This window comes from Notechis scutatus, chromosome 2, assembly GCF_049901735.1.
Source record: "Notechis scutatus isolate UNSWTSFEM ecotype Mainland chromosome 2, rNotScu1.2, whole genome shotgun sequence".
In the NCBI taxonomy this organism is placed as follows: Eukaryota; Metazoa; Chordata; class Lepidosauria; order Squamata; family Elapidae; genus Notechis; species Notechis scutatus.
The window spans coordinates 150,951,716-150,977,292 of NC_142010.1; the positions used below are offsets into that span (position 1 = coordinate 150,951,716).

The following is a 25,577-nucleotide window of genomic DNA, read 5'->3' on the forward strand; positions in this document are numbered from 1 at the left end:
TCACATATTGCACTTAAGGTAATCTAAGGCAGTGACCAACTGAAGTGGAGTCAACCAGATTAATTTCATTCAGAAATGCCACACCGATCCTTTTATCAATTGACCTGTTTTTCTAACATCCTAAGAATCCGATTGGCCCTTTACTTGCTCCGAATCATGTCAGAACATCCTTTATAATAGCGGTCATTTTGGACACAATATGCAAAGTTCTCTGGAGAAGGCTCTAACCTTGAGATGATGACTAGTAGCAAGATGGATGGACTCAGTTACAGTGACAAGAAGACCCATTGGAAGATCTGAACCACCAGGTTAGAGCAAATTATCATAAATAAAATTATGTGGTCACTAAAAGTTGATGCTACCATGATGCTATATAATCAATAGCAGAAACTGGACTGACACGAATGTGGTACTCTTGGGGCTTTTTTATTAACAAAGACTATGACATTGCCTGACACCAGTGGCATCCACTGAATTGTTTTGTGTGGTTTTTTTTTGCATGTGTAACACAATTGCGCACATGTACAAAGGGGAAGAGTTTTGATTGTGTGGTTGCTCTGTCTTGACCCACTTTGTGACCAGAAGTGTCCTAGAAGTATCACATGCAGTGATACTCCCTGGTCCCACATTGGAGTGTCATGCCATCATGATGTTCTACCCTTTATGTATGTGTATCATAGTGTTGAACACATACATTAAACAGGCAGTGTTGTTTCTTTGTCAGAATGAGGAAAGCCTCCAATCTTGCAGATGCCTTTGTTGTCTTCTTAGCAACTTGGGAGGCAACTCAAATTGTCAAATGACAGCAGTCCAGTTTCTGAGATTTCTGTGATTCAGGCTGAAAGACTCTTTTATTTTCTGTTGAAGTGGGTCACTAGGAGTTTGAGATTGTGGCCCCAAAACCCCCACAATCCATTTGTGAATGACACATCCTATGTTCCTTTTGCCTTGTCCTAAGCCCACCATAACCACCTCTTAAGGTTGTATTTAGTTCTCCAATCTTGTGTTTTTTCACTACTTGCACAATTGTCAAATACTTGAGGATACACTGAGTACCTAGTATTGGGCCATCTCATTGAATCAGTTTTGAATCAATTTTGTATAGTTTGGAAGCCCTAACCCAGAACCCAGGAGATCAAGTCCTGTTTCACACATAAAAGCCGGCTGGGTGACTTTGGGCCAGTCTCTCTCAGCCCAACTTACTGGATAGAGTTGTTGTGGGGAAAATAAAAGGCAGGAGTATCAGATTGACCTGGTTGCAACATTAATTGACTGATCAGTTTGTTGCCGAAGCCTGATATCATGGGCTGAAAAGAGAGTGACTGGCCCAAAGTCACCCAGCCAGCTTTCATGCCTAAGATGGGACTGGCCTCACAATCTCCTGGTTTCTAGCCTTGTTCCTTAACCACCATACTAAACCCATTTCTTCATCTCCTTGCCCATTGCAACATCCCTCCTGTCTGATCAATGCCCGCTGTAAAAAACCAGTTTTCCTTGGGCTACAGCTTTCTGGCTTCTGCAGAAGGATCCCAACACTTGACCAGTACTTTATGTTTTCGCGAGTCGAAAAATGCGCAATTGATCCGTCTCTCTTTGCAAAACTGTACAACTCTTCTGTCAACATCACCACCTCGGCCCCGTTGGGACGCTCTAGGAAGGATATTACCAACGCTGGAATGTGACCCCGCCTACCCTCTCGCTTTCAGTGCCATCTCTATGGCTAGCTAAAGTTTTCCCGGAAGCGGAACTAGGCCGGCAAGTAGGATGCGGAAGTGTCCGTTACAGTAGGAAAGCTCGGCTGCCCAGCGGTTGCCACCATGGCAGCAGCTGGGGGCCCGGGAGGCGGCGTTGACAGTCCGGTGGCGACGGCAGGTGAGAGAGGAGGAGGAGGAGGGAGGAGTGGGGACGTTTCGAGTTTCTCCTTGTGTAGCCACCAAATTACAAATCTTTTCCAAATGACCGATTTCCAATCTCCCTGCTCCCTACGGTGAGGCTGTGTTGCCTCCTTCTCCAGAAAGGTTTTTCCTTTCCTTCGAGCGAGCCTTCTCTGAGTTTTTGGCCTCGGGGAGGAGAGGGAAGTGTAGCTAATGTGCTGGAATGGGTAGGAATTCTTGAAGAAATGAAATAGTCCTCAACATCCTTCTTCCCACATATTTCTCTCTCTCTGTGTGTGTGTGTATGTGCATGTATATATGTGTACGTATGTATGTGTGTATATGTATGTATGTGTATATATATATGTATGTATGTGTATATATATATATATATGTATGTATGTGTATATGTATACGTACATACATACATATATACATATACATATACATACATATACATGTATGGTATTCAGCTTTGTTCGGGTATTTTCCCACATCATCATAGTTGTGCTTTTAAAGTTGTAGCAACGTTGTTTACAACTGTAAAAGTCTAACTCACAGACGAACACAATACAGAAGCCTGATGATGGCAGATGAGATTCTGCCGAAACGTTGCTACAACTTTAAAAGCACAACTACAATGACTTGGGAAAATACCCGAACAAAGCTGAATACCATACATGTAAGTACCCGCGAAAACTTAAGAAAACATACATATACATATATACACACATACATATACACATACACACATATATACATATACATTATACACACACAGAGAGAGAGAGAGACACCCATTTACTGCTGAGAGTGGGGTGTGTTAGCCAATTACTTAATTTAAAAAGTACATTGGAAGGGCTGGTAGTTATCATAGTGGCTGCAAGAAGAGTTCCCTTGAGGTTTCAAGTAATAACTATTGGAGATAATCCTGAAAACATTGTTATACACAATTTCCTAATGTTAGTTTCCTCATGTGATGCAGGTAATTGCTGTTGTGGACAAATGGACTACTTAAAATGCCGTAATAATTTTAAAACTATTACTGCAAGCTAAGGTAGATACATTTGAAAGCTAGTGTGGTAGATCAAGGATAAAACAGTCCTGTCTTTAAGCTGGCAAGTGTGATTAGGGAACAATTTATTGTAAGGCAAACTTCCTTGAAACATTTCATATATAAAAGTAGTGTATATTATCACAATTGAGCTCAAAATTTCCTTTACTAAAGAGGGCAGTTGTTAAAGTGAGTTTTGCCCCATTTTATGACCTTTTTTGCCACAGTTATTCAGTGAATCACTACAATTGTTAAATGAATCATGAAGTTGTTAAGCAAATCTGGCTTCCCCCATCGACTTTGCTTGTCGGAAGCTAGCTGAAAAGGTTACGAATGGCAATCACATGACCCCAGGATGCTACAACTGTCATAAATGCATGCCATTTGCCAGGTGCCTGGATTTTTATTGTGACCATGGGGATGTTGCAACAGTCGTAAGTATGAAAACCACTCATAAGTCATTTTTTTCAGTATTGTTGTAATTTCAGATGGTCACTAAATGAATGGTTGTAAGTTAAAAGACCAAATGTAGACAATTATGTTTGAAGTGCATCATATTATAAACAAGTCCTTTTTTTTACACTAGTTTCCTTACTGTTTGGTTTTCATTCAAGAAACAAATTAACTTTTGTTCCTAGAAGGGGAATTTTGCACTGCAAGATAAGGTTACACCTGTTTTTTTGCTCTCTACTTCCTGTCTAACGTGCCTTTTAAATTGACAGGCACAAGAACAGAGAAAAAAAAAATCCAGTTTAAGCATTAGCACAGACGGATGGAAATCCTTAACCTTTTTTTGATATTGCTGGAGTTCTGAGATATGGGTCATTAGATATTGCTTCTGAATTACTTTTGTTATTTGCCAATTAGATTAGAGAGAAAACATGTTTCCATTTGACGTCAAGAAGCTACAGTATTGGATCTAAGTGTTTATCACTCGTTATATTTATCAAAACCATTTCAAACATTTCAAACAAAAAACATACACTATTCCCTTTTGACATGGTCAGTAATTTATTAAGATTTCTGCTCTTGGAAAATGAAAGTGGGTAAATTGGAGTTTTTCACTTCCATTCCTCAAGATTGGTTCAGACTTTCCAATTGACTCTATAGGATTACGCTTTGAACTTTGATTGCATCTGTAAACTAGTGTTGGAAATTTAATCAGGGATGATGGCTGACATTGTTGGCCCTTTTTGGGGTAATAGGTTAAGGGATGAAATAAGCCTCAATGAAGTTAAATGGAAAGGAGGAATAAATTTTGATAAGAAAAATGGTGCCTGCAGAAACCTGTGGTTTTGACGTTGAATTTTGACAGTGCAAGCTGGAGTCTAGGGACTATAAAACTGAGCCTGCAGATCGCTTGTGTCAGCCAGGATTGTCCTCTTCTGCTCACCTTGACAATCCCCATTCTGCATCCTAGCTAGTGGGCTGGAATTTAAGGGAAGAAGGTGGGAATTGGTCTATGTGTGTCTGTTGGTTTCTGTGAATTCAAGCCTTGATTATTTATGTTCTTAGTGGTTTCTGATATAAGAAACTTAGAGGGGACCCAGATGTTCTCAATTATTTCTTACATCAAAATTTCTAGTGCTGTTTTTAGATGGGGATCATGTTCTCAGTGCAGTAGTATCTCTTGTGAATCTGTTGGGGAGTGATATTGGTAAAAGGATACTGAGCTGTTTTCTACTCTTCCTTTTCTAGGTAACCGACAATTGAAGTACATTAGTTTAGCAGTCTTGGTGGTGCAAAATGCCTCTCTCATCCTCAGCATTCGCTATGTGCGCACCTTGCCAGGGGACCGATTCTTTGCTACCACAGCGGTGGTTATGGCTGAAATTCTTAAGGGAATCACCTGCCTACTGCTCATCTTTATTCAGAAGCGAGGTGGGAATACCACACCAAGGAAAATGGAGGCCCTTGGGGAAGGGATTGCTTCTCCCTACCTTGTTCCATGTTCATTAACAGTCTTGCTGAATTGAGATTTGTGTTTCTGCCTTTGACCCAATCTAATGGTTGAATTGAAAAATCTAAACCTCTTTTATGTCATTTCTGCGCATTATTCCTTATGATCATATCTGGATTTGGCTCACCATAACTTTAAATAACATGATTGAGTACTTGCAACTTGTATACAAAAATGGGAAGAAAACAAGCAAGAAAAAATATTTCTATGGACCCAGAAAGAAACAATTATATAATTAAACAATTCAATTAATGCGAATCAATGAATAATTTAAAACATGCATTTACAGTCACAAAACTACTTCTGTAAATAGAAATATAAACATTTATTTTTAAAGAGCCAAAATACAAAATGAAACACCTAGTTAACTGACCAATTGATGTAAGGTAGCAGTGCATTTTCTTGTAAATGTTTATTTTATTTACTTACATGCTGGACCACTTACCAAGTAACTCAGAGCAACCTGCATATTTCACCGTGTAATCAAATTAAAAGGGCAGCAACCACAATAATTCATTAATTAATTCAACAATAACCCCGAATAAGCCCTGTAAAACCCCATATTCAACAATCATTCTTTTACAGGAGAGCTGTTATATTTGCCAGACCTTAACCGTGAAACAGCCAGGACTAAAGGCTTCACAGAACACGTGTAGAGGAGAGTGTGATCTGCGGATGGGATATCATTCTAGAGAAGAGGGAACAGTAATGGAAGAGGTTTATCCCTGAGCTTCCTGCAATGATGTTACTTGAGGAAGCCCATACTCTTAGAGCTTACTGGTTGGGCAGGGGCCATTGTGAGAAAATACCTGGGTCTTGAACCATGAGAATCGAGGACCTGTATAATGCTCGAGTCAAAAAGAGAGCTGTGAAAATATTTAGACTCCTCACATCCTAGACATAAACTGTTTCAACTCCTACCCTCAAAACGATGCTATAGAGCACTGCACACCAGAACAACCAGACACAAGAAATTTTTTCCCCAAACGCCATCACTCTGCTAAACAAATAATTCCCTCAACACTGTCAAACTATTTACTAAATGTGCATTACTACCGTGTTTCTCATATAATAAGACCGGGTCTTATTTTTTATTGAGCCCCGAAAAAATGGCTAGGCCGTCTTTTCGGGGGGTGACTTAATTCCCCCCCTCCCTTGCATCTTCGGGCAGGCAGGCAGCGATGGCTTGGATGTTGACCTCAGCGTTGGTGGGGCACTTCGTATCGGGGTCAACGCAGGCAGCACCATATCCGGGTGTGCAACAAAAGTACTTCCTAATGGCAAGGCCCCCCCATTTCGCATGTTTTAATATAGGCCTTAATGTGGGGGGAGGGGCTTCATTTCATTTCATGCCTATAAAACATGCTGGGACTTCCTATTGGGGGAGGCCGTATTGTTGGAGAAACAGGGTATTACTATTCATCTTCTTCCTTCCTTCCTTTCACCACCACCTCCCATTTATGACTGCATGAATGTAACTTTGTTGCTTGTATTTTTATTGACTATTTACTAGTATAATTTGATTTGATTGCTTATTATGTTTCCTAGTATGATTTGATTGCTTATTTGTACCCTTTGACTACTATTAAGAGTTATACCTATGATTCTTGATGAATGTATTTTTTTCCCCTTTTATGAACACTGAGAGCATTTGCATCAAAACAAATTCCTTGTATGTCCCATCACACTTGGCCAATAAAGAATTCCATAAAGAATTCTATTCTATAGGGAGCCTCATAGCCATTGTGGCTGAAGCCTAAAGAATAAATCAATAAAATCAAAGCCCCAGCAGAGACAGTCTTTCTAATTACCATTTTTCTTCTTTTCCCCTTGATCTCTTTTGCAGCCTCCATTTTCTTAGAGCCGTCTAGAACAATTTATTGTTGCCAGGGGGCTTACTCACAGAGGTTTTATTGAAATTAATTAAAGGATCTAGACCAGGGGTGTCAAACGTCATCACGGCGGCATCACATGATGTATTGGGACTTTCTCCCCCCATGCTAAACCAGCATGGGTGTGGGCAGTGCGTGACGCCTCTGGCCTGCGAGCTGGGAGTTTGACAGCCCTGATCTAGGCTGTAAAACTCTAGGCTGTGCAATACATACAACTAAAAACCCTTCTGTGACGTTTCTTCCCCTCTCAATTATAAATACCCGTGACTTTTTCTTACGCCTGAGTGCTGAAAGAAGAATTATTGCACACCATGTCCTCGGGGAAGAGTAATATTTCTGGTTCTGCCTTTTTTTGCTTTTTCCTGAGTATTCTCAAAGACAGGAAAAGAACAAATATTTGCCATGTGTAAGAACTGGGGATCTCTCCCTTTTGCAATTGTTATTCATGTCAAAACAAAAAAGACTAAAAAAAAAAAATCTGTTGTGCTTTGATATGTACAAGAAACAGTTTCCTGTCTGTATCCCTTTCCAGGTAATCTGAGACAGTTTGGTGCCTCTTTGTATGATTCCATTTTGGTACAGTATATGGACACTCTGAAGCTAGCAGTGCCTTCTCTCATTTACACCCTCCAAAACAATCTGCAGTATGTGGCCATCTCCAACCTGCCAGCAGCTACCTTCCAGGTGAGATGCTCCTCCTACTGTCACTTCCTCTCTAAAGGGCTCTCTGGAAATGTTAGAAGCATCTTTCCAAAGGAGAATGTCCTTCAGTTTCATCCACCTTATATATAATCTGCCATTCTTTTAATATGTCCCTCTTCCCCACATCAAAGTCAGGATGGTGGCGATCCTGAATTATATTCCTTTAAGTCTCCTGGACAGTTCTTATTGAAATCCTGTATACATACCTAGAAATACAATGAGTTCCCCGTGTTATTGTTTGATTTCATTTAATTTGGGTGGCATTAAGGTTGTTTACCACAGAGGTGGGAACTGTAGCTACCTGTCTGGAAAGGACTGCCAATGTCAGATTATTTCAAAACCATATATACCTGGATATATGCAAAGGGAGCCTGTTTTCTGTCTTTAGAAAAAGCTAAATGATGTTTATGTGAATTATGGAACTTAAGCAAATCTCTTGCTCTGCACAATTTTGAATATTTTTATGATTTGGTCTAACATACTTCATTTCTGATAATCAATTAGGGGGGAACATGCTGAATTACAAGGTTCTGAAATCTTAGCAGGCGTTCTTGTTATTGTCAAACAAATAGACACACTACCATAGATAGCAGGGAATTCTTCTCTCTTTAAAAAAGGAAAGCAAACAATAATGGGATGCTGAATTGGCCAAACTGTTGCCATCTCCACTTTTTAATCCACTTTTAAGGGATGAAATAAGGGTACACATACAATCTTGGCTATCCGATATTTGATTCTAAACAACTATAGTTTTCAGTAACCTTGTTTCCCCCCCAGTAAGATTAACAATTTAAGGTGGATTAAATCAGTGTGGTAGCATTTTGAAATTTTGGTTTCATTTTGCAAATAGGGAATAAGAACTGAAGAGGGATCTGGATCCCTATAGTGATTTAGATTAACTTTCCCTAACCAGATATCTTCTGGATGAGTGGAGCTGCCACTCCCCCAAGCTGCCGGGAATTCTGGTCCAATCAATCTGGAGAGTCCATGCATAATGTAGAGTCTGGGACTAAGGAGAACTACATAATCCTTAGGCCCCTGGCTTGGTGGCAGGCAGCTTCCTGATTCATGGCATATTGGGGTGGCTACTAAACTGCACTGCCTTTCCCAGGTCACCTACCAGCTGAAGATCCTCACCACCGCTGTCTTCTCGGTACTGATGCTGCGCAAGAGCCTGTCCCGTCTTCAGTGGCTGTCCCTCCTGCTGCTTTTTGCCGGTGTAGCCATTGTCCAGGTGGAGCAGCAGCAGGGAGGGGGCAAACCCGCCCACAAAGGCCAGGGGATGCAACAAAGCTACATGGTGGGACTTGTGGCCGTGGTGGTGTCCTGCCTCTCGTCTGGCTTTGCTGGGGTCTATTTTGAAAAGATCCTCAAAGGCAGCACAGCCTCGGTTTGGCTACGTAACGTCCAACTGGGCATCTTCGGGACCTTGCTGGGGCTGTTGGGGCTGTGGTCCACCGAGGGGGCAGCCGTAGCTCAGCATGGATTCTTCTTTGGCTACACCCCACTGGTGTGGGGAGTGATCCTGAATCAGGCTTTTGGTGGCCTCTTGGTGGCATTGGTTGTGAAATACGCCGACAACATCCTCAAAGGCTTTGCCACTTCCTTCTCCATTGTGGTGTCCACCGTGGCTTCTATCTACCTCTTTGACTTCCACCTCAACCTACTCTTTGCCCTAGGAGCAGGCCTGGTCATAGGGGCTGTCTATCTGTACAGCTTGCCCAAGGGACCATTGTCCAGTCGATCCCTGGTGGGTGCAGCTATCCAGCAGCAGGGCCATGGAGCACAAAGCAAGGAACTTCCTTCCGTGACTACAGATGGCTTCCTGTCCAAGTCAGTACTGATCAGTTGAGAAGAACAGAACACCTCCTGCATTACCTGTCACTAGTTTCTTGTGAAGGTTCACAAAACCTGGAGCCCTTTTTTGCAATGTCCATCTTTTTCACTTCTGACCTCTCTTTCCCTAGGTCTTCTCTGCTTTTTCATCTCCTCCCCCTCTTTGCCTTGGTCTTTATGTTCTCCACTGTGTGCTGACCACTCATATTGTCTTCCTTTTTCTCTCATCTGCTTCCCAACTTATTCAGCTTTATAGACCCATAAATTGTTATTTTGCCCAATTACATATTTATGTATAGTTCTCCACACACTTCAGCTGGTACCTGCCATTGTTTGCTTGAATTGTTCACCTTCTCTTTGACTTCTAACTTTCCTCTCCGTCCTGCACTTGGTGACATTGCCTCCTGAAACGCAACTCAAGGCAGAACTGTTTTGGGAATATTCTGCCCCAAGAACTTCCTTATGTCTGGTCAGCAGGAAGAAATTTTATAAAGAAGTGTACTTTTAATAAAAGTACACAATCACAAGATATAGTCAGAAGAAGGATTGAGAGGGGGATATATATCAGCACATAAAGAGAGAAATGTGAAGAAAAATGTCATTTGCCCTTTGAGAACATACAAATGGTTTTTTAAATGCCAGGTGTATGAAAGTAATAGGAATTAGCTTGTTTAGAGCTGTTTGCTCAAAAATTGAAAAATGTATCTACTGTAAGCAGATGAAAAGTGAACAAGAAAGGTTGTGTATGGGTGTGTGTATGTGGCAGTACCAGGCCAGTGAAAACAAGGTATTGGGTATTTGAGTTGCTTGGCATTCTGTTTTTGTTCCTTCTCCAGCTTTGCTGTTGAATCATTGTGGAAAGGGAACCAAGTTTGAGGTGTAGTTAATTCTTTCCTTCCTTCAGTGTATGTTTAGAATATTAAATGTTTGGGAGTTACCGGGCAAATGTTGAATCATTAGTAATTAATTTGTTTTGTTACGGACAGAGAAGATGGACTGGAACAGATTGTCTCATTTCACATAAGGCACACCTGGCTTGAAGTAAGAAGAATCTCAGGGTAAAGGTTATTAGGGTAGAGCCACCAGATATGAGCATATAATGTCTATACAGTATGGGAAGGGGAATTTGCATCAGCCAGAGATTAAAAGGATGACCATCTGCTGGTGTTGTGGCTATTAGAAAGCCAAAATTGGCCTTCTGGAACTCCAGGACAACCACTGAGGAGGCTGTGGAGCAGAAGCTAAGACTCTGAGTGCCATTCCTTTCTTTTGTACTTTGCGAGGAGGAGAGGGGATTAAATGAAAACAGGGTTCTTAGTGAACGTCTAAGCCCATTTAAAGTATGTGTCCTCCCTCTTCTCCCATCCTCACCCCAAGAGGTCTCCCTTTGATCTGCCTTCCCAGGCAACCATCTGTACAGGCGCACACTAATTGTCCAGCTTGATGGTTCACATGTTGTGTACATTTTGAACCTAAAAGCAACAGGAAAGAGAGGCTGAGATTCTGAGAAGTTGGAGCCCTCCTCTGCCTCAGTTTCCTTGTTATGTTAATACATGAGCCTTTTTGGGGTGTGAACTGCCACTCCTTAATCCTTAGGTGTTTTATCTAGAAATACAATGAGATTTGTATAGGTTTGTTGGTTGAGGGGGGAGTACACTAACCCTGGAATGTGTTTGAAGGGGGTGGGAGAGTGTTGGGTGAATTCTATTTCCTTTTGAAATGGGAAGAATAAACACAAGTCACCGTGATGTGTGTGAGTGTGTATGTACATGTTTTTTTACATTGCTAATCATTTTTTTATGAATTCTGCTTTTTTAAGGAAAACAATCAAAGAAAGCCTGTACTGTTTGTCAATGTACATAAATTACAGATGAATAAAGAGCGTGTATTTATTTAGCCTTCCTGCTTAATGATTGAGGAAGCCTTGAAAATGGCAGATCTGTCTCATGCTGCATGTCTAACCCTATTAACACTGGGAGATGGCTGGGGCAAGGATGGGACAGCCTTTTCAGATTGAGGTCAGCTGGATTGATGCGATTCTGAGCCAGAATTCTGATCAGCCTTCATCAGCCTGGTAGTCTCCCTCCCCCCCCCCAGTCAGCCTGTGGCCAAAGAGCTGATATGGCTTGGGGTGGATGATAGGAACTGTAGTTCAAACCAGTTGGTGGGCATCCAAACAAACAAACAAACAAAAAAGGCTGGCATAGTGTTTTTCGTCATACCTGTGAGTCAGTTGGGATGTAATGACTTATGTATCTGAAATAATACATGCACGTGATGGCATGTTGAAGTGCAGAAAGCCATACAAAACGTTGCAGTTTGGTGGCAGCTTTTAAAAGGGTTTTTGGGGCCACACTCACGTTTTTAAATGACCACTGACAGCCTCGAAGCCTCAGCTAGTACATCCCTATCAGAAGGAACAGCCATAGCCTTACTCTTCCATTTGATTTAAGAATAAATAGCACTCTCTAATAAGTTGAGCTTGACTGTACCAACAGTTAAATAAGTTAAAATTAGAATTACATGATAACTCAAGGGCCAGGAACTGACGATGTACTTCCCAGTTCAGACTGATCTAAAGCGTGTGTTCAGTACTTATAAAGTCCACACGCATTATGATCCAATATTGCCTTTCCCAAGTGGGGAATAAAACGGCTTGTGCAAATTCTCTTCTCAGAATTCTACCTGCCTCCTTCTATAGAAGTTCCACCTCAGGCGTTTGGATGATGCCTCTGAACTTCGGGGCTTAGACACCTGAACCAAAAGTGGAAGATTGGGTCCCTAGAACTGTAGGAGTCCCCTCCCAGTCAAACAGGACAGAAGCAATTTCCTGCCATTGATACTGTAAAACCGAAACGGTTTTCAAAATCTAGGGGGAAATTCCAGCCCAAGAGATAGTTTTGCCTACTTTGCACTTAAGTCTTCAGTAGCCCTCTTTCCCAGGAGAACTAAGGGTACGCTGTCGTGATCCAGAGATTGTTCATCTCTAGTCTAGAGGCAAATTTGCAGGCACGAGGTTCTGCTGACCTGCTTTTCCTTTGCTCCCTCCTTCTCTGGATAGTAAAATATTTGCCTAGTAGGCATGAGCTTTATTTTTTTTTTATTTTTTTTAGAAAATTACTACCAGATGCTGGGGAAATCTGAATTTCTTTAAGAAACCCTTCCTAGGAAAAGAAGTTCCAATGAAGTTTGACTGAGGGTGCAGAAGGAGGGAGAAAACATAGCGGGCACAGTGTAGCAACATAGATATAATTACTCCTCTTCTTTGACCCATGATTTATTCCAAGGAACCAGATCTGGAGTACATGAAAATGGGGTCGTGTTGGTGAGGTGCATTCCCCTCGAGGCTCAGTGAGCCTGGGGTCCAATGTAGCATTCTGCCAGATCGGATGCACCACCTCAGACTGCAGATGACAGATTTGCTTCCTTGAATATGATCCTCCCCTCCCCATGACTAAAGTAGAAAAGTAAAATGGCAAAGACTGAAACCTTGGTTTCTGTGGGGAAGAGCAGTAGGTAAGTAGCATGGGATTGGGTCAGTCTTGAGATCTCCGAGTGGATCTGGAAAAAAGCTGTCCTCGAAGCTTTTAAAGATATGGCTGTGGAATTTTAGTGGCCAATAAACAGGATTAAATTGCATTTTCAAAAATTCATCGAATGGATTTTCTGTGGTCTCCAATATTTCCTTATCTCACAAGAACACCGGAAACTTATTCATAAGGATGAAGAAAGTTTAAAAGTAAGCAAAACAATGCAAATTTTGCTTAACTGATAAATTTGGAAGCTGTCAACTACTGCTTTTAGAACACTGATTTTTTTTTTTTTTAAAGTTGCAGAATCCACCCAGGGTCAGGTAAAATATTTGATGTGAGCTGTGGATGAACAGCTAGGAGTCGCTGAGCCAAATCAGACCAGAGAAATTTCTGTACAGCAGCTAGATTGTCTTCAGCATTGATAGATGAACTTAACTACAGCCTAAGTGTTTTTTCCCCCCGGTGAGACAGGTCTGTTAGAGCAACCTGGTGTACCCAATTATGGGACAGAGCATACTGGAAGCATACTGCTTCCGCTTTTGCCTTTTAGCCCCAATCCAGGAACCTTCGCAGGCAGTTGCTTAGCGAAAACTATTTTTGTGTTAAATTTATGTTTTACCAACAAAGAAATAAAGGGAGACTAGATCTATTTCAAGCTATTTAGTTCTCATCAGCAGCCATACCCTTCTAGGATTCGAACAGACTTAACTACGGTCTGTTTTCTGGGTAGCTCCAAATGAATATACTGCATACCTCTTGGGAAGCCCTAAGCCTCTCCTGCAACTATTAATGTTCACTACTATTAATGTTAATTTTCACTATTAATTTTCACTACCTGGGGATTTTACCACTTCTCCATTCTGGATTTGTAACAGTACTGACAATTTTTTGCTGCTTTGGAGTTCATATTTGAGCACTAATTTATAATTAGATTAGAACCACCAGCAGTTGTTTGCTGTTATTTCCTACAAAATGCTATTAATATTGTGAGTTCTGTGGCTATTTTCCAGGCAGAAAAAGTTGCCATGGTTCACATATCACGCTTAACTATGAGTTTATTGAATAAATGCCTATGTAGTTTTTGCACAAAATGCTGAGCCACTGTTGAACTAATAATGAACTAATAAATATCAATTAACTGAAATGGATTTGATTCAAACATGCTAACCAACTAAGAAAGCCACAATTATGTCTTAGTGCAATGTCTGGGTTCTCTTTGGGAGTCCATTTCAAATGCAAGTTGAGATATTTGCTTGCTCCACACAACAGGCAACTGCTGTGGAGATAACTCCTGTTTTGGCACTATTTTTTGCTAGATATGAGAGAAAATTATTGCTCTTTTTTTAAAAAAAGGGTGATCAGGAACACCCAGTTTTGTGAGTTGCAGAAAAAAGGACAATACAGATAAAGTTTGTTTGGGCATAGTGTTGATTCTGCAGCTGAAATATAGTGTCATAGACTAGAGGTCCTTGAAAGAGCCTGTCCTTTTCAATGGTATGCTTAAACTGAAGCCATCCTACACTGCCTGGAATGAGTTCTATCTATATTTTTCAATGCTTGCTTTAATTTTTAACTCTTTCCTAAAACTGCAGCTAAAGCAGGGCTTTTCCTTCTAAGTTTAATTTCTAATTGGAGTTTGTTGCATGAAAAGAATTCAAAATAATATTCCCCCATCTTGGGGTTTGTTTGTTTTTGGCTCAAACTACATTGCTTGTTGGCATGATTTATTATGGCTGTACATATTTACAGATCTGGCTCAAGGAGCAAAAGGAGGAAGTACTAAATAGGTCAGTATCCTAGTTACTGTGACAACATTGTCGTAGCAACCTTGTTAAAATAAGAACACAATGTCCCATTTTAGCCTCGCTAATGGTGTCAATTCTGACAGACCAATTCATTTATAATTCAGTGCATCCTGCAAACCCAGGAATCTGAGTAAACCAATTGGTTGGGATAATCGGCTGAGGATGTAATTGAAACACAGCAAACTGTTATAATGTGCTTTTAAAAATATGCCATTGCTTATATGACATGGAAGCTGCATGATTCCTCTTTGCCAAATAGGTGCCATTTCCCCTAATCTATAAAGTGTACAAATGGAATAACTACTAAATTTTGGATCTTCTCATAGAATGCATTCAGATGTATTCTTTGCTCACTTCACTCCAACCACTTTAGGTGGCTCTAGCTAGAAGGGGACAACACTCCAATAAACAGAGCTTTGATGTTGCCTTTCCTGATCCAAATGTAGTACTATCAGGAATAGAGTTGATCCCATATTGTATTCTAAATGTTACCAAACCACCACTCCAACATGCCCACCCAGCTTGGTTAGCAATGATGCTGGGAGTTGTAGTTCCTTGCTATTTGGAAGGCCACAGATGACCCATTCTGGCAGGTTGCCATGTGGTCTAAGGATACCATACTTAGCAAAGCTATCACAACCACCAAAGAAGTTAAGCTGAATTCAAGTCTCAAGTGAGAGAAAACCAATGGCATGCTCTCCAGTCCTGGTGGATGGTTTAATTAGCCATGAAAGAGATCTTTTTCTAGGGATATCCACAAGGTGTTAATAGTGTAAAAATGGGAGCACAACTGGATGATCATGCCCCAGTCTCTACGTGAACCTAAGATGGGGCAGGATTTTAATCTGCCCAGTTCTGCCTGCTATTTTGCCTCTAATACCCCTCCTATCCCCAGTGTCCCAGCTGAATGTCTTTGAAGCCCTCGTAAGTATAAAGAACTTGGGAAAACTGTAACAGGCAAATATAAAAAACAAAAACAAGAAATCATTGGAGTTGTACGCCTGTGACCTAGTTGGCTCTTGCTTTCTAGGCAGAATTCATTTTCTAATATATCCAAACTTGAAATGTTTTTTTTTTGTTATTCCTGGCACTGATGAAGTTACTTAATTTGATAATGAAATGTCTTCCAAAAAAGCCACCAGGCTCACAGAGTAACCAAGGACTCCACAGTTGTTATTGCTGTCTGTTGCAGAATGTTTTTGATACCTGCGGATTAGGAAAAAGGGCTTATTTGATTAAATTTCAATTGGTAACAGCAAGGCCCAACAGACTGAGAATATTTTAACCAGTTAAAATGGAATTTGCATTAATACATTCAGTTATAAATTGTTTACAAACCATGATTGTGTTCAGAGAACACAGTAAATCAAAATTATCATGGTTTATTGCAGTATGTGAACCCAGCCACTATTAAAACTATCCGGCATAAGGGCTAGAAGCTTGCTGTTTTCAATGTTTTGGACAATGGCAATTCTGAAAGAGTAAGATCCTCAACTTAGAGCCACCTACCATGATCACATTATATATATAATTTATAATTTATTTATTTATTTCTGGTTTTGTTTGAGCATCAAATCCCATTATCAAAGTGAAGGGCCTTCTCAGAAAGTCAATTAAAGACTTATAAAACCCCAAGGGATATTGTTCTAAGTTATCCATGCTTGTTTATTGGTAGAGTGCATGTTCAAATCCATAGGATTCAGTAACCAAGGCTAGAGTAGTAATAAAGTTTATTTTCTCTAAATTCCTGATTTTGGGAAAGAATAAATTGCAGAGGAAGAAAAAATACGAGGGATCCCCCTTCCCCTGTACCCTCTAGATTAGTGAATCCATTTCCAGATTGGGGAAAGTGAGTATAACTAATTTGCTTAGAGGTAGATGGAATATTCTAAGGGTTGACCAATCTCCAGGTCCTGTCCCCGACTGAGCTCAACCATTCTTCTGCTTTTTTTTTTCAGGGTCTCAGCTAAAGAAAAAGGTTCTTAAAGCAGCAGAAAAAGCGCCACTGAAGACTTCAGCAGAATTTCAGCCGTGATGCTTTTCTAGATTAACGAAATCTTCTGCCTGCGCTTACCAGATGCAGAACAATTCATGGCACTGAGCGCACAGGAAAGACGGGACTAAGTTTCTCCGATGTGCCTTTTGGTTGCCTGATGCACTTTAGCAAGCTAAACTGGCCTCCGATTAAGATCTGTCTCATGCACAGGGCTGAACCCTAGGGGTTCCAATAGCAATGAATGGTTCATTTAGATCAGAGGTGTGAAATCCCGCAGCCCGGATACGTCACACGCTGGCCACACCCATGTCCAGCTAAGCGAAGGGGAAGTCGCGATACGTCACGTGACGATGCGAGTTTGACACCCCTGATTTTGATGATCAGTTATATCTTTCCAGAAGAGTAAAGGAGCTATTAGAGCCAATTATTTTTTTTAATGAAGCAATACCCTTAATTGATTGTCTCAGTAGCCTGGTGTGCAATTTGAATTCTAAAGTTTGTTCCTAGGGTTTGCCAAATTCTGCCAGGAGTCTGTTACACTTGCAACACTAAGGATCAACTTCAGACTTGGGTTTTTTTCTTTCACCTTCCCCAATTCTGTTTTGTTTACAATACAGCTGGGACAGGGTGGGGAGGTGGGGTGGAGCAGCAAATTTTGTAAGTTCAAAAACTTGTGATATTAACGTTAATTACAGAATGGTCCTATGGGGCAGGATGAGTGAGTTTAAGAAAGAAAACAATCATGTGTGAACCACGCTTGGCCCTGATTCTGGTGAACTGAGATTGATTCCAAACCACCGTTCTGTTCCGAATGACAGACATTATCGGAAGAGTTGTAACTTGTCCAAGGCTTTTGATTTTGCTCCTATTCCACCTGAGAATCTGCAGCAGAGACTAACCAAGTCTAAATTCCATGGCTTCACTTTGCATTACTTTCCGCAGCTGAGCTGGCAAAAGTCTGGCCTGGGCAAATCCAGCCTTTGGAGACTAAAAAGAAGACAACATATTGACTCCTCCTTGCTTTCCATTTCCATTTCTCTTTGTGCACTGAGCCTTTCCCTCCCCTCATGCAAAGGGAGAGGCAGTATTTCTTTTTTACTCCCTATCCCCAGCCATATATTTGTGCAGAACTGTAGCATCCTATCAAGTATTAATTGCATTATAAAGGCAGTGTTGAGATAGCTATATGGAACTAACGTGTTACATTTTAAATATACTCACTAGGCAACTTTGTATATTTTATTTATTCTTGTAAAAACATAATACAGATTTCTAAAGCAAGCAAACCCAGGTGTCATCTGATCATTTAAGTGGAATCGTGTCTTACAGCTACTCTGAGCTGGGGGAGGAGAAGCATTCTGTCTTCCATCTCCTTGCCTTGGCTGGTCCTTACTGGCCAGACTCTACAAACCTCTTTGCAAACGTTTTTTTTTTATGCTATACAAATATTATAAGCTGATCAAAATTGTTACGTGGGAAAAACCGAAGCAGGTTTTCTCTCAACTTTTTTCTTTTTTGAGAAATTCAAAGTGGGATGGGAGAAGGAGATGGAGACTGGTGAGGAGACTGTTCCCTGCAGAGGTCACTCAGGTCAAACGTGTAAAACTTCTTCTGCAGGGAAACAATGCCTCCTGAAAGCCCCAAAGATGTTGGGAACGTGCAGCTTTTCGGAAGCCATTGAACGATAAAAATCAGCCTCTCTTACCGCTGACATGCCAGAGTTGTAGTAAAGATTTGGAAAGGCTACCGCCGGTCCAGTCTGTAGTCCAAAAAGGAGTCAGAACTTAACGCTCCAATTCATTCACGGATAAAAGGAGCATCTCAGTCCTGCTGCTTGGCTCGAGAAGCTTCTGCGTTCGCACGTAAGACTGCCCCGGGGCTTGGATAAGGGCGCTGCTGGAACAGTGGGCCGGCGGCTGTGGTATCTGCACCAGTTTTGGCTTCATTTCGCTTGGGCAGCCCCGTGGACCAGGTTCCCCTTGAGAGGTAGAAAAGATGGAGAGACAAAGTTGGCATCAATGACTGCTCTCCGACCCTGTCACTGGCCCTTATGACTTTGCCTCTGTTTTCTAACTTCATCTAGCCTTGGTCCTACCCCGCTGCATCCACTCTCCTACCGTAGTTCTCAGCACTTAAAACAGCCTGAAGTGTCTGGTGACCTTTAAAATGCCATGAACACCATAAGACACCAAGACTTTGAGCGCCTGATTGGTATAAGTTTGAGAAAATGAAAGAATGTAGTTACAGAGATAGAAAATTCATTTCCTTATAACCCATCTTTCCATAGAAAAAGCAAGTTTCTGGTCCCGATAGATCATACAAGTTATGCTTGGACATAATTTATGTACAGACGTTAGAAAAGTCTGCTAAAATATAGAATGGGTAATTTAAAATGCCTGAATGCATCTCACTGATAATTCCAGCAGACAACTGGAACACACAAAACTGCCATAATATATCAAATCCGAGCAATGAAAGATATAGTCCAATTATTATTTCTGATTAGTGAAAGCTCTTTAAGAAAGCTATTCACATTTAAAAAAAACAAAAACCTGAAATTGGACCCATTTGCCCCCTCCCAGGGCCTAGTACTGCTGATCTGCCAATCTAGCCGTTTTTCCGCAACGATACTCGGCTTTAGCAGTAGGGGGAGCTTTCTGTTGAGCAGACTCACCGAGGAGCGTCTGAGTAAGCACTGGGGTCCATAGGATCAAGTTCTTCATCCTTTCGGCTTGCTGCAGAAGACAGACAAGAGGGATGCCAGAGTTTGATAATCACTTTGGGGCTAAGAGGATATGCCTCTAGCCAAAACACCTTTGGGAGCTCAGGGTAGTAGGGCATCTGCTCTTACCCTTTTTGCTCTTAGGGTAGGGGGCTAGTTCTTCCCGCCGGTGGTAGCGACGTTCCTTCACCTCTTCCCGCTCCACCTTATCGTGGAACCGTTCCGTTTTGCTTTCAGCATCTAAAGGAGACGAATATTTTAGTTTTAGTTTCCTGACAGTCTACCACTTGCCTTTTTCTTCTGCACTGTCGTTTTTCTTTTGGCTATTCTTAAACAATAATGTAGATAAGTAGACACTGGAGTCCAGCATAGGTAGGTAGTCCTTGGTTAGAGACCACAATTGGAACCAACAGCTTGATTAAGTGGTCGCTACACGAAACCACGACTTTCTGTATGGTCTTACTTCAGCTTTCCTTTGCTTTACAAACCTCTGAAGGTTGTAAATGCTAGTATTGGTAATAAAGTTACTTTTTCATCGCTGTTGCTAAATAAGGCAGTCACTAAATGAGGACAACCTGTAAGTAGATTCCCCCTGCTTTGGAAATCTTTTTGAAAACTGAATTGTCCAGAAGCAGCAGAATCAATGGCCACCCAACACCACCTAAACAGCTCCAAAACAAGTTAAATATCAAAACAGCAGCATGCACGACTCCTTGTGAAAGAAAGGGAGAGAAGGTCATTGAGGCAATTTTAATAGTTTTTTACTGCTGGTGAACACTGTGAGTACAACGATCTATTCCCTCTCATATAAAATTGCCCACTGACTACTTGCTATGATGCAACAAGCTACTGTGGCAGAGAGTAGATGAAGCTATCTTTTTTTCACAAGTAGCCTCTGAGTATTATCTGTTAAATGACTCCAAATCAAATTGCTGTTAACTCCATGCTTCCATTATCATCTCTGTTCATGACTGCACATATCTTCTGTTTGACCCAATGTTTCGAGGGAGGGAAGGAGGGTATAAAAATTGTGATTCACTGAGGTCAGAGAATCTGGTATGTTTCAAGTTTTTAGATAGCTGGGTTTTTGTTTACAGATTTATCGGCGTATAACACGCACTTTTTTTCCCCTGAAAATAGGGGGCAAATGATGTATGCGTGTTATACGCCGATATAATGTTAAGAAGCCTTTGGTGAATGCTGCTGGGATCGGGATCAAGGACACAAATGAAAGAAGGGGAGGGAGGAAGCAACCGAAGCCTGTCCTTCTCTCTGGGTCAGCTCTGTCAGTCGCTCTCTCGCTCCTCCACCAGCACAGGAAGAAACTCCTTCAAAGGAGCGGGGGGCTTTTCCTGTCGCCGCAGCTTCCCTGAAGCGCCCGTTTCTCCCCACCCCCACCCCGCCCGCCCGCCCGCCCGCAGTGCTCCGTTCTGCCTGCCTGCCTGCCTTCGTTAATGGTTGAATCGGAACAGCTTCGGCTGAGTAAAAGAGGCAAATAGTTATTATTCTCAGCCGAAGCTGCTCCCAAACAACCAGAAACTAAGGCAGGCAGGCAGGCAGGCAGAATGGGACACTGTGGATTGAAGCGCGCGGGGTGGGAGTGGGGTGAAATTTCCCTCTTAAAATGAAGATGCGTGTTATACGCCTGTGCGTGTTATACGCCGATAAATACGGTACTTCTCATATTACAGTTGAGTGCTTTCCCACCTCAAAGTGATGGAGAAATGCACCACTCCATTTCAATCCAAAAGAGATCTAGAGTTTCTTTTTCCTTTTAAAATAGAGGGGGAATCATACCAACACTCATGGTTTCACTTAGGGACCACTTTATTTAACTGAGTTGGTTCCAATTGTGGTCTGAGGACTACTTCTATATGCTTACTACTTTTGTACATTTTTGTTTAAGAACCACCAAAATAAAAATGCCAGTGCAGAAGGGGTGTTCAGAGGCCATAGGTTATCCACCCCCACTTTGTAGCCTCAGGCATACGTTCATTCTCACCAGAAGCCAGATCAAATTTTCTGTGCTTCCAAAGATTAATTCCCCTATTCAGATCAATGTATAGTTTTCCTATTATGATCTACACTTACACCCCCCAAAACACTATATAAAACAAAACATTCTTTACCTAAGTTGTTCTTCAACTTCTTGGCTGCTTTGGTCACCACAGAGTTGGGATCATTAGGTGAGAGCCATGAAACCAGATCACTTTCTATGTTCCAATAATAAGGGAGGTAGCTACGAGCAGAAGAGAACTATATTTGTTACTTCTAGAGCCAATAGCAATAGATCAAAACCCAAAATTCCCCCATTCTCCAAAAACACTGAAATGTATACTCAACACTTTCTGTAAAATAATCACTGGCATTTAACTTCAGAAAACTGAATTTATTTTAGTTAGACTGATATCCCACTGTTTTTCCCCACAATTCCCTGCTTACAATTGGGTGTTGCTTTTAGGATTAGCTGCCAACAGACAGCCAAGAAATAAGCTGCAGCCTAGCACTTGGTAGAATAGTTGTGAAGATATTCAGATTCTGAGAAAGATCAAAATGACACAGGCAATGCTATGTGTCATAGCCTGTGACATGCTATGAAAGCAACGGTTAGACTTTTAAGCAGCAGGATAGAGAGCTTAGATCAGGGGTGTCAAGGGCCCTGCAGGGTGCTTAGATTTGGCCTTGGAAACAGCAAAGGACGGCCTATTGGTGCCTCTGCCAGGGAAAACGGAGTTTGGGAAGGCCATGTATGGCCCTCCCCAGCTCTGTTTTCGCTGGCAGAGGGTTGCAGGCGGCTGTTGCAGCCAGAAATGGAGCTTGGGAGCCCATTTTTGCTGACAGAGTGCTCAGGCCACCACAGGCGAGCAACACGAGTGATGTTGAGCTGGCCACACCCACCCTGGCCATGCCCCCTCAAGGTCAAACACAACCCTGATGCAGCCCTCAATGAAATCAAGTCTGATATACCTGGCTTAGTTAAGAAAACAAACATATGGATCAAGTAACCTATCAATTCAGAGTTTTCACTTAGGGCATGAATGACCATATTTTGGACACCTTATGCAAAGACCAAGCACTCTTGAAAAGTCTACAATGTTGAGAAAGGTGCGAGGAAACAGAAAATGATCAGCAGCAAGCTGAACAGACTCAGTTACAGCAGTAATGGGTGCATCATTCACCCTTCATTCAGGAAGGATCACGATTATGCTAGAGAAAACTTATTTATGTGATCACAAAGAGTCAACATCAACTTCATGACACATCAACATCATCAACATGGTTAACACAATTCACAGGTTGGTATAATATTCTGATTCCAATCTAGGTAACATAATCAAAATTTTCAGACACAGAAGGTTTCCCCTCCCAACCTAACAAACACCATCTATCGTGTAAACATAACAGCTTACTCAGTAATATGGATTGGACCTTCTTTTCCCAGTGTTCTTCAGAGAACATAAAAGCATAACTTTTCAGAAAGGCATCTAGCTACTTCCATATTGTATTAATTGATTTTTTGCTTTTAAATCCTATTATACTGTATTAATACTGTATGTACCCCAAGTCTCCAGACTTGGAAAAATATATGTCATAGTAATAATATTCTGCTGGACCAGAGATATGAAAAATAATAAAAACTTTGCCAACTCAGCGATGGCTAGACAGCACAAAGTAGCCTTCTAGAACCATCACATGTTTCCTCCTTCATGTTTCAGAGATCAGCTAACAGAACCAGAAACATCTCCCTGATTGGGTACTGATAAATAGTGGTACCAATCTTGCGACCACAGACAAAAAACACTCTTGATAGAAATCATTAGCACGGCATACTGAGCACTCACTATATGCTTACCAAACAGGGTCAATGACTTTGTACCAGTTTGGTGGCAGGTTCTCCATTCTTGTGGCTTCATAGTCAACATGATCATCATCATAATCTTCTGCAATTATTTCCTCTTCTGGCTCTTATATGGAAAGAAACAAGATCAGGCTTGAAAAAAAAACATGGGGTCAACAGGTGGCAAAATTGCACAATCCAGAATGGATACCAATTTTAGAGAGCCAAAATAATGCCTTGGGAACTAACCAGCTCTAGTTCCTGGGAGCTATCCCTGTAGGTCATCCTTGGTTTGTAGACAGACCATCCAAGTTATCTTCCTCCTATTTTTCCCCCCTGTACTTACCAGGTTCTACATGCTTCAGCAGGCCTCGCCTGGCTAGGCGGGACTGCAATGCCACAGGCAGAGGCATCAAAGTGGAGCAGATGTGCAAATGTTCCTTTTCCAATCACTTTTCTATATTTGAGCAGACAGAGAAATGTCAGACATTACATTTAGTACTTATCATTACTCTTTCCAGAACATGCACACTACTCCATAAATTTTCATACCAGAATTCTTTAATAGTATTTTCCGGACTATGTGGGATTCAACGTTTAAGACAGATGGTGGATATAATCCATCAGGGCACCACTTTGGGCGATTTATACCTTTTTTTCTTTTTTCCTGTCTACATGCATTTGTAAGCCGCCTTGAGTCACCATGGGCGAATAGGCGGCAATATAAATCCAATAAATAATAATTTCCTTAGGAATCCAGTACAATCTTTAAATATGTACTTGATTCCCTTTCACCAACTTAAATCATAATTTGGAATGATGTAAAATGGATAGCTTTAGTAATAGCCCCACTAGATGATTGGACTAGGAAATCAACTCCATAAGAAGGCTAAAATTATTTCATTGATCTTGGGTATTGCAACAGAATCTTGCAAGTTTAGCCTGTACCTTGGGAATGTTCTGATCCAATTCTTACCAAGCTGATGAATTTGCTTCCACACCAGGTCAGACTACATAATGTTGCAATATCCAGGACTGTTCAAGCAAAATATTCATTGCAGAAGAACAGCTCTGATCTAACTGGTTCAGTTTTCCATAGACAGGTAGTCCTCGACTTACAACAGTTAACTTAGTGACCAAAGATACAACGGCACTGAAAAAAAGTGACTTATGACCGTTTTTTCACCTTTACCTTTCCAGCATCCCCATGATCATGTGATCAAAACTTCAGCTGCTTGGCAACTGATTCCTACTGATGACTGACGCTATGTCCCAAGGTCACGTGATCCCCTTTTGCGACCTTCTGACGAGCAAAGTCTATGGGGAAAGCCCGATTCACTTAACAACCGGGTTACCAACTTAATCAACTGCGGCGATTCACTTAACCGAGGCAAGAGAGGAAAAAAATGGGGCCAAATTCACTTAACAAATGTCTCCACAACAGAAATTTGGGGCTCAATTGTGGTCATAAGTCGGGGACTACCTGTAAAATGATCATATTCATACTCTAACCGTGATTTTTTTTTAAAAAAAAAGTTATATTCTGCCCGAATACAAACGAAGAGGACAAATACGAGAGTTCTTTCCATGTTTAACGTATTTTATCCCACTCTGAAAATTCTAAGAGGTCAGGACCTTTGCCCAACGAAGCTCTGTTGATCGTCGTTTCTGTGTCAGAAGTGATCCTTGAAAGCCCTCTCGGCTCAGGCTCACGATAAGTCTCGCAAACAGTCTCAATTGACACCCCTCAGCCTCACCTCCTTATCCGCCCCAGAGGGTCACGCGGCCGCCCGCGCGCTCAAGGAAAACCCCTTCACCTCGCAAACAGCCCCTTCCCGTTACCGGATTCGAAGCCGCTCCTGCGGCTCCAGGAGCCACCTGCACGTGACACACTTCCACCAATCCGCGGCCCAACAGAACCTCCCTCCTCCCGCTACGCTTTTCCCAATCCCCTCGCCTGGTCAAACGTCATCGCTACGTGAAAAGCAACTGACCAATCCCCGGGTAAGAAGTCTCAATTAGGTCCCTCCTCTTCGGCGCCTTCTTTAAGCCTATCAGAGCTAGTTTCCTCCTCCTCCGGTAGTGACGAAATACAGATCTTGATCGCATCCTTCGACCCCACCTCACCCCCCCCGCCCTTCGTATCTTGATCGGCCAAAGGAGGGAAACTACAGTTACAAGAGCGGCACCCCACACGCGCGCGACAGTTCCAATCGGTGTTGTAACTCCTCCCCCTCTTGTTTGTTCCTCAGTTGTCAAGACGAGCGTTTGAAAACCACGCCCCCTCCGTTTGCTTTCCACTCCTGGGGAAACCAACCAGCGAGCGACGTAGGCTAACCGTCGGTTACTTTCCGAAGCGCGAGCG

At 41.8% G+C, this 25,577-nt stretch overlaps 2 protein-coding genes across 5 annotated transcripts; one reads left to right on the top strand and one right to left on the bottom strand.

Annotated features, from left to right (window-relative positions):
- The first annotated feature begins 1,734 nt into the window (after positions 1-1,734).
- On the top strand, positions 1,735-17,938 carry SLC35A2 (solute carrier family 35 member A2). Of its 2 annotated transcripts, none has more exons than XM_087956749.1 (5): positions 1,735-1,872; positions 4,627-4,809; positions 7,313-7,464; positions 8,594-9,315; positions 16,615-17,938. In XM_087956749.1, exons 1-5 carry the CDS (start codon positions 1,818-1,820, stop codon positions 16,640-16,642), a joined length of 1,140 nt encoding a protein of 379 aa, XP_087812875.1. In that variant the 5' UTR covers positions 1,735-1,817; the 3' UTR covers positions 16,643-17,938. The 2 variants fall into 2 exon arrangements, with proteins under 2 accessions (XP_087812875.1, XP_087812876.1); XM_087956750.1 differs by lacking the exon at positions 16,615-17,938 and adding an exon at positions 3,156-3,362 and having other exon boundaries at positions 1,772-1,872; positions 8,594-11,210.
- PQBP1 (polyglutamine binding protein 1) lies at positions 17,879-25,572 on the bottom strand. 3 transcript variants are annotated; one of them, XM_026676309.2, is made up of 7 exons: positions 24,970-25,572; positions 23,559-23,669; positions 23,228-23,339; positions 21,504-21,613; positions 19,504-19,614; positions 19,327-19,387; positions 17,879-18,630 (listed from the first exon to the last, which is right to left on the bottom strand). In XM_026676309.2, the coding sequence occupies exons 2-7, from the start codon at positions 23,623-23,625 to the stop codon at positions 18,474-18,476; spliced, it is 618 nt and encodes a 205-aa protein (XP_026532094.1). In that variant the 5' UTR covers positions 23,626-23,669; positions 24,970-25,572; the 3' UTR covers positions 17,879-18,473. The 3 variants fall into 3 exon arrangements, with proteins under 3 accessions (XP_026532094.1, XP_026532096.1, XP_026532097.1); XM_026676311.2 differs by having other exon boundaries at positions 25,030-25,265; XM_026676312.2 differs by having other exon boundaries at positions 25,207-25,226.
- Positions 25,573-25,577: the final 5 nt, after the last annotated feature.

Bases quoted from the DNA above. Each gene is read 5' to 3' on its own strand.
- SLC35A2 (XM_087956749.1), top strand. From the start codon at position 1,818: ATGGCAGCAGCTGGGGGCCCGGGAGGCGGCGTTGACAGTCCGGTGGCG. The intron at 7,465-8,593 runs GTGAGATGCTCC...TGCCTTTCCCAG, and splicing joins TGCCAGCAGCTACCTTCCAG to GTCACCTACCAGCTGAAGAT. The intron at 9,316-16,614 runs GTCAGTACTGAT...TTTTTTTTTCAG, and splicing joins ACAGATGGCTTCCTGTCCAA to GGTCTCAGCTAAAGAAAAAG.
- PQBP1 (XM_026676309.2), bottom strand. From the start codon at position 23,625: ATGCCTCTGCCTGTGGCATTGCAGTCCCGCCTAGCCAGGCGAGGCCTG. The intron at 23,340-23,558 runs GTAAGTACAGGG...TTTCCATATAAG, and splicing joins GCTGAAGCATGTAGAACCTG to AGCCAGAAGAGGAAATAATT. The intron at 19,615-21,503 runs GTAAAGAATGTT...CGTCTCCTTTAG, and splicing joins GAAGTTGAAGAACAACTTAG to ATGCTGAAAGCAAAACGGAA.